At 40.2% G+C, this 9164-nt stretch overlaps 1 protein-coding gene across 8 annotated transcripts in view; it reads right to left on the bottom strand.

Moving 5' to 3' along the window:
• Positions 1–2945: 2945 nt before the first annotated feature.
• Positions 2946–9164, bottom strand: part of NTF3 (neurotrophin 3) — a 119113-nt gene continuing 112894 nt past the window's right edge. For all 8 annotated transcript variants that reach the window (XM_040345148.1, XM_040345147.1, XM_040345149.1 and 5 more), the window contains one exon: positions 2946–4575. In XM_040345148.1, coding sequence (XP_040201082.1) covers positions 3760–4554 — 795 coding nt within the window. In that variant the 5' untranslated portion in view covers positions 4555–4575 and the 3' untranslated portion in view covers positions 2946–3759. The remainder of the gene's footprint in view (positions 4576–9164) is intronic.

Below are 9164 nucleotides of genomic sequence, written 5' to 3'. Positions count from 1 at the left end.
GATTTTCTTAGCAGAAGTAGAAATTATTAGAATTACTGTCAGGCTATAACGTCCTCTGCCTCCGCAGTATGGAGATTTGTCATCAGGTAAAGTGAGGAGTAATCTCTCCAAAGAGATGCAGAAAACAATAATAACCAGTGTCATGAACCTTGGAATACTGAAGTATTTCTCCTTTGAATCTGTTACACAGTGGGGGGTCTTCTGCCTTGTCTTAAGGCTAACCCTCCCCTCCAGACGACTCCATGGTCTGGAAGAAAAGCATTGTTCTGTGTTTGGCTGTTTATGTACTTTAATTACCCCCTGGGGCTTCTGTCTCATTACACATATCAGTCCTCCTATTCAAGCTATTGGACCAATCCCTGCTGACCCTGTTTCAAGTCCTGATTTGCATGGCCAAGAGGACCTAATTGAGAACTACAATGTACTTTATAATTGACCAATAGGAAAGTGGTTGTTGGGGGCAGGGTGTTCAAACTGCTCTGTATAAAAGTGTGTGTGCATCCAATAAAATAGTTTCGTGTTTGAACTTACATACAGCCTGCCTGGTGTTTGTTCTGAGCTATCACAACTGGATTCGAATGGCACATAGCTGTAGTTCGAATCCCGGAGCATCGGATGACCGAACCATCAGACGTTGCGATCTGCAATCTGATTCAATAGCAGGAGAGGAGTGTCGGGAGAGTGGAACTGAGCGAGCAGGGGCTTGTAACAACCAGATAACCCTTACCCACTCCATCCAAAACTAAAATAAAAAAAATTATATGTAGTTGGGTTTGAAAATTGAACCAAAGCCAAACTTTTTCTTTTTTCATTTTAGAAGGAGTACAGGAGGGTAATAACTTCTCTTGTTCTCTTGAGGAGATTGCCCATCTTTTGTCTCATAACCAAAACAGGGTTGTGTCTTCAAAGCACGAGAAGTCCCCTGGTAGGTATTGTTTTGTGTATTGAATTTCAAAATAACTGTACAATTACATACCTCCTATCAAAAGTAAAAAAAAGAACACAATTTAACAAAAGCTGCAGCACATGTGAGTGACTGTCTCTGTGAACCAATCAAGTATATTTGTGTTCCTTGTTTAGAAGACCCTCTTTGTGCTGCACATGTAGTAGAACATTTCCATTTATTAATATTTAGTGTCAGCTACTTAAACATTATGGGCCAGATTCAGATAGGTTAGCGGATCTTTAGATCCACGTAACCTATCTGATTTACGATCCGCCGCCGCAAGTTTTTGAGGCAAGTGCTTAATTCAGAAAGCACTTACCTCAAAACTTGCGGCGGCGTATCGTAAATCCCCCGGCGGAATTTAAATTCCGCGGCTAGGGGGCGTCTACAATTTAAATCAGGCTCGTCCCCGCGCCGATCCAACAGCGCATGCGCCGTCCGCGATTTTTCCCAGCGTGCATTGCTCCAAATGCCGTCGCTAGGACGTCATTGGTTTTGGCGTGAGTGTAACTTGCGTCCGGCCGTATTCTAAATCGACTTGCGCAAACGACGTAAAAATTCAAAACTCGGCGCGGGAACGACGGCCATAATTAACATAGGATGCCCCTCACATAGCAGGGGTAACTATACGCCGGGAAAAAACGAACGCAAGCGGCGTAAAAAAAAGCGATGGGCGAGTGTTCGTTTCTGAATCTGCGGAAATCCTCATTTGCATATTCGTCGCGTGTAAAAAACGAAACGCCACCTAGCGGCCAGCGGGAGATTGCAGCCTAAGATCCGACGGTGTAAGTCACTTACACCTGGCGGATCTTAGGGAGATCTATGCGTAACTGATTCTATGAATCAGTCGCATAGATCAGACCGTCGGAACTCAGAGATACGACGGCGTATCAGGAGATACGCCGTCGTATCTCTATCTGAATCTAGCCCTATATGTATTATTGTAATGACGATCATTCACATTGATATTCTGCATTGCACTTCTTTAGGGCAGATTTACAAGGCACACATTCTTGCAACTCTGTATTCATTAATTCTTCATGACTTTTTTATTTTTATTTTGAGCAGTATAGGTACCCAAGCTTGAATTATTATCAGCCTACTGCAGTCCCTGTACAGCAGCTCTCAGACTGGGAGAGGGAGAAGTAGAACAAGCATCAAATCAATTCATGTTCTGACAGGAAGCGTTCTGATATAGGGATAAAGTGGACTGATGGAGAGATGGGCTCATCACTGTGCTGCTTCTCCTTTTTAAATAAAACAAGACACTGGTCGCACACTGGAACTCCAACTTATCTTGATGTCATCTTTATTGTCAAAAGGGTCAGACAGATAAAGGCAATGGTAGACGCGTTTCATAAGCGATAGCTGTTGTGAACAAACAAGCTATCGCTTGTGAAACGTGTCTACCATTGCCTGTATGTGTCTGACCCTTTTGACAATAAAGATGACATCAAGATAAGTTGGAGTTCCAGTGTGCAACTAATATCTTGTTTTATTCATCTTCCACGATGGTGAGCCGAGGTCTGCACCTGTGATCTACCTTGCACCTTATTCTGCCTGAAGCGGTGTGCTTCTCCTTGTTCTTTGATGCTTCTCCTTTCACTGTCCAGTCACAGGCTAAGAACCAGTCAGTTGTGCCGCAGAACTCACAATCTAACAAAATCCAAGGTCATAGGAGAAGAGGGCAGAGTGGCATAAAGATAACCTCATCAGTGTGCTGTTTTTACTTTCACTGTCCAGTCACAAGCTGGGGAAAGGTCAAGACCTTGAAATGTTACTTAACTAGAGCTTAAAATGTTACTTAACTAGAGCAAAAAACAATCAGGTCTCAACTTTTGCCCATTACGAGACACCTTTTTCTATTCAAATCAGTTATTGGACCAATCAAAAATATATCAAATTTTCACCCATAGTTGAATATGTTCTTGTGTTTCCCAATGCATTCAGTGTAAACAAGACTTTTGTAGACACCTGTTGCAAAAATCTCAAAGCAGGATTGCAAAATAACCGTTTTTATGCATGTTTAAAAGTACAGTCCAAATGACATTTTCAAATCTAAAAGCCCAAAAAATAATATTTTAAGAATATGCTCTTAATATGTACTGTGGCAAATTTAACATCTTTCTTTTTCTAGGATCATTTTTCACATATATATATATAGACTGTTTATTTATTTTTAATTCTTCTAAGGTAGTTAAGCTTGGCAGTAACGTGACCCACTTTATAGCAAATTCCATCAACAATAGCATCTATCTCGGGCTAAAAATGCACAATTTTTTAGAAATCCAAAATTATAAAAAGTCTATGTAGATAAAACAAAATCTTATATATACAAAAGAGCAAAATAAGTAATGTATAACATCACTGGAATCTTACCATTTGTTTTGCAATGGAACTTGTATTTTCTTTTTAATATTACTTTTTTTTAATTATCGAGGTAAAATATATTGAAATTGAATATAATGTGCATACAATTTATACATCTTTGATATAGTTGAATTTGAAAAGTCTGAAAAGACAGTCACTGGCAAAGAAAATACTGTATGACAAATACTGACATATAGTTTTGGGTCATATATACTGCTCGCAGTGGAATCAGAAGTGTACTTTTTTTTGCTTGTTTGTTTTAAGAAATGCCCGACAGGAGGCACAGACCTTAGGATCTGTTTGGAGGGGAGATAAAGCTTATATAAGTTTGCTGAAATTTAATAAATAAGAACATCTTATAATATATAAACAATATAAACATTTATATGCTACATGCATATTATATAATTTAAAGTAATAATTTATATAATGAAAAGTTGAAGCTATGTTCTCCCGATTTTCCTCGATAACGCGCAAACGCAAGATGTGTCTATCCTGATCCACCTCCATCCCACCAGTTTGTTGTTTTCAGAAGTCAATGCTCGGACATAAGTTTGGGATGTTTTACATTGAGAATTCCAGTGTTTGTCGTCAATGCCTCGGCATCCATTTTTGACCGGCCTCGCATCCTTACATCTTGTCTCATAAAAATATTGCTTGACCGGTGAATTGCCAGACTTAATTTCCCCCAAAACAGTTACTTGGTGCCCCCGAATGTCAACGGCATTTGACTTGTCTGTGACCCATAAGCTCTCGCTGTCGCACACAGAAAATTCTCCCCGGTGGCCCCTGTGCTCTGCGAACCTTTTCCTCCGTGACGTCCTGTTTGTTGAAGGAGAGTGTCCTACAAAGTCATCCATTAGATACAAAGGTGGAGGTTCCATTGGTAAGTCTCCACTCAAGAACACGCGTGGCGAATTATAACGTCTCTGACGCTGATGCTTAAATAGTTCTGCTTCCAATGAGTGGATCGGCTGAAAGTCTGATTTTCCACTTTCAAGGCTGTCATCAACCATATCCAAGTCAACAAGGATTTCTGTCTTTGGTATTGTATTTTGTTGGTGGTTTTCCTTGGTGTTGGCCACCTGCTTGGAAGCTTTATTTTTTACAAGGTCGGCTTGCATGAGCTTTATAAAGAAAGAATTCATTGAGTTTTCGGGCAAATTACTCTTATCCATGGTGGTAGCGTGGATGCCACAAAGATAAGGAAGAAACATCACACAGAACAGGAAGGACATCACCTTATTCACCTGTAAGATCTAAAAAGAAAAAACATATTTTAATCAGGATTTTCCAAGAATAAAACAACAATGAAAAAAAAAACTTTTTATATAGCTATCACTTAATTCTGCCTTTCCTACCTATTATTTCAGTAAATTTACAAACAGTTTGTAAAATCCATAATTGTTGTATCTGGTAATGAATGTCAGTTATGGACATGCAGCCTACATGTCCATAATGGACAATCAAGGACAGATGCAAAAAGTACAGATTTTACCAACCATTCGTAAATTTACTGAAAGTTGGAAACCCTGCACTGTCCTGGAACAAGCATGCACTATGAAAATCTGAATTATTAGCCTACATATATGTTCCAGGTCAGTGACTACCCTGGAACTTGCACCTTTCAAAAACAAGTTACACTGGCAGGCTCCATATTTCAATCTTCACAGGTTCACTTTAGGGATTATATGACAGAAATACATTTTTGGCACATTCATAACAAAAATAAGGCCCCGTACACACGACCAGTTTCCTCGGCAGAATTCAGCTTCCGACCGAGTTTCTGGCTGAATTCTGCCGAGAAACCCGGCCGTGTGTACACTTTCGGCCGAGGAAGCCGACGAGGAGCTCGGCGAGGAAATAGAGAACATGTTCTCTATTTCCTCGTTGTTCTATGGGAGCTCTCGCCCCGCCGAGCTCCTCGGCGGCTTCAGTGCTGAACTGGCCGAGGAACTCGATGTGTTTGGCACGTCGAGTTCCTCGGCCGTGTGTACGAGGCCTTAGTAACAAAACTGAGGTTTTCTGAATCTACACTATACTCAGCTTAAAACATTAGTAAACCATGTAAAATGAAACCTCAACGCCTTTTTTTCTTTTTTGTTTGAGCCCTAATAGCCTCCAAAATGAGTGCTCCCCTCCTGCTACTCCCAATTGCTGATTGGGTGATGCCTCTTCATCTTGGCCCTGGTCATCATGGGCACATCTCTTTTAGGCCTATGGACTGCAGGCGATATGTGATCACATTTACTCTCTGCCCCTGGAACCAACCAATCACATTTTTTTGGTGGCTCCCTGCATATAAGGAATTGTAGTTCTTTAGACATTTCTCATTCAAAACGTGAGGGTTTAGAAGTGTTGTTTAACCCAAGTCACGCAGATCTGCTGGGGCAGGGGTACATTTGATTAAATCACATAACAGCTTCTTTAAATCAATTTTTCAGATATTTGGGCAGTTTTGGCCAAAAGAAACACAATTTGGGGTAGTGTTCAGGAAGTAGGGGAAGAATAATGTGGCTTGTTTTAAAGATCCTAGAGTTGGACATTCAAGTACGGTAAGTTGTATTATCATCAAACTTATTCTGAGGTTTTAGGTGTCTACGTACAGTACAAATATGTTTCTTTTGATGTGAGTGTTACATTCTTATCAGCGTGTTTTTCTTTTCATAATTGTTATTGCATTAAATCTGGAAATGTGAAAATTAACCTCAAGCGGGAGATATGCTGTAATATCAGCCACATGGGGAATACATTGTTTTTAATGCATTGGGTGACTTATAGACTTGCATAGTGAGAAAGACCAGTAAAGCACAACCACTGTATAGCACTAATGTGCAAATATGGACACACATATGTACTTATATATATATATGTATTTACATCAAGCTTATCTCTAATAAAAAAAAAAAGAAAAAGGTTATACATTTCATCCAATGTGTATGTATACCATAAAAAGATACTATGGGTTTGATTTTTTTTTTTAATAAGAAACATAGCATACTTACCGCCACTGTGCAGTTCGTTTTGCACAGAGTGACCCCGATCCTCCTGTTCTGGGGTCCCACGGCGTCTCGGCTCTTTGGCTCCTAAAGCTAACCTCCTCTGAGAAGCTCTTTCACGAGGGGGTTAGCTTGCAGGCGCGGTCCCTTGTCATACACTTGGCGTCCATAGATGCCAAGTGTATGTCTCAGTCCCGCCCCCCCCCGGCGGCCGCGTCATTGGATGTGATTGACAGCAGCGGAAGCCAATGGCTATGCTGCTATCAATCTATCCAATCAACGGCCAGACTCTGTGGAGAAGAGGACACCGGGGGACACGCACAGCAGGTGAAAGCTCTCAGGTAAGTAAAACGGGGGGCTGGGGGGCCCATGACAGCGAGGTGTTTTTCACCTTAATGCATGGGATACATTAAGGTAAAAAAACACGAACCTTTACAACCCCTTTAACAATATGTTTCTCTTATTTGCTCTCTTTTGGTCTGTTAATCATACCATTAATTAATCATACCATTAATTTAACAAAATTTGTGTTTGGTTAAATCTGTTCCATAAGTGAAAAAAATACCTATTAGTCCTGCCACAAATTCAGTGTTATCCTATATTCTGTGTACTCTGCAGTCTCTTGTTAAACAATGTTATCAATGAGTGTGTTGGGATTACAAAACACCCCACCCCCCATGTTATGGTGCTCTGTAGTCTTGCCCTAGGGTGAAAATGTTGCTTGTCCATAGACGCAGTACAGTGAGTGTTGTAACCCTAAAACAGGACTGGTAAGCCCTGTACACACGACCGGGATTCCCGGTGGTATAAAGTTCGCTGGGAATCCCGAAGGGAAAACCGAGAACCTGCTCAGTAGCTTTCCCCGTGTACACACGGTCAGGTTTCCCGTCTGGAAAACTGTTGGGAGAGCTTTGGCCTTGAATCCCCGGCTGTGTGTATGCTCCCTCGCAGTGTTTCCCCATAGGAAAACTTCCGGGTTTAAAACCGCTGGGAATCCCGGTGGGAAAATAGAGAGCAGGTTCTCTATTTTCCCGTCGGGATTCCCAGCAGTTTTCCTGTCGGGAAAACTGCGAGGAAGCATACACACGTCCGGTTTTCCCGGCCAAAAGCTCTCTTGCCAGTTTTCCTGGCAGGAAAACCAGATGTGTGTACAGGGCTGTAGGGTTACTAGGCGAAAATGAAGGGGGAAAAATGCTGCCACCACATCTGAAGGCTTGTTAAGCTGCAATAAATTATATTTTTGTTCTTGGGCTTAAGGTTTATTAGGGAGAGTGAAATGTTTTTCAAAAATGTTTTTATTTAAATATTAATGGCATCAAATCGCCTTGAATCCCTCCTGTTTGCTCTTCAAAGGCTGTCAGTAGAGTGTTGAGGCTTAGATGAGGGTTGTAACTCACTAAAAATGCATATATATATATACATACACGCATGCACACACAATATTTATATATATATATATATATATATATATATATATATATATATATATATATATATATATATATATATATATATATATATACCTATTTTACAAATGAAACATAATATTGTGTGAAAATTAGGACACAACAATTAAACCAGATTCATTGTTACTCCTAAAGATTGTTTTCCACAAGTATCATGTTTTTGATTCCCCCAAGGCTAAGTTTGACTTTCTTAATCCTGAATAATCTTTTTATTAAATACAATATGATTAAAGCACCACTCCAATGGGCACCAGAAAAAAAAACGAAAAACTTTGCAGTGGGACCTCCCTGCACTGCAAGGATTAAATGTTTGGTAAGTCTAGAGGTGGAGGATTAAACTCACTTCTTGTTCTGGCACGCTTCCTCCATCTCCTCCATCTTCCTCCAAAGCCTATTTCCTAAGGTTCCCTGGCCAGTTGTTGCTCTCTGATGCCATCACATACAATATAGGATGAATAGTCCTTTATTTTATATGAGGACAGTGCCTGCTACAACATGGAGCATTGGAGAAAAGCGGTGAACGATGGAAACCTGCAGAAGCTCATTTCTCTTCTAGACACAATGATCATTAACCTTTGTACTTCTTTTATTACAGAGTTCAGCTTTTTGTATCTCATTTGTGCAGGCATACCAGAAAAAGGGTGGCATGATGCATTTTGTAGTACATACTGGCAAATGAATATATCTTAAGTACTAAATTATCATTCTGAGTAGAGAAAATTCATCCTCTGCCATTTAAAGAGGAACTCCAGGCTCCTTCAGAACAAAATAAAAACCAGCAGCTACAAATACTGTAACTGCTGACTTTTAATATTAGGACACTTACCGGTCTAGGGATCCAGCGAGTCTTCACCCAAGCCGATTTTTCAAATCGGCTCTCAGGTGCCTCTGCCCCCATGAGATTTTGTTTGTAGTAGAAAGTCAGCATACCATGGTTCGAATTATGTACTAAGGTGTCCGTTTATGAAGCAGTGAAATCTATTCACTGCTTCTTTCTCCGGCATTCACGGTGAAGATTTTTCTCCTCTGTGTGCCAGTTTATGAAGCGGAGAAGATTGCTTCACCCTTGGAGGGGTGAAGTGATCTTCCAACACTTCAAACAGTGGAGAACGGACCAGAAATTCACAGAAATACGGAGATGTCAGTTTATTGAGCAGTGATAAATTATCACCGCTCAGTTCACTGAAAGACACGTGGTTAATGTAATTAAAATAACGAGTTCCCCTGCATAATATATATATGTATACACACACACACACACATTGTATATACATGTATATACACACACATTATATATATGTACATGTATACATTATATATATTTATTTATGTATATATATATATATATGTATACACATAAAAATTACAGGGGGACATGGTTAC

This window comes from Rana temporaria, chromosome 3 (genome assembly GCF_905171775.1).
Source record: "Rana temporaria chromosome 3, aRanTem1.1, whole genome shotgun sequence".
Taxonomy (NCBI): Eukaryota; Metazoa; Chordata; class Amphibia; order Anura; family Ranidae; genus Rana; species Rana temporaria.
Note: the sequence above shows the minus strand (reverse complement) of the source record. Positions and strands in the feature narration are given on the sequence as shown.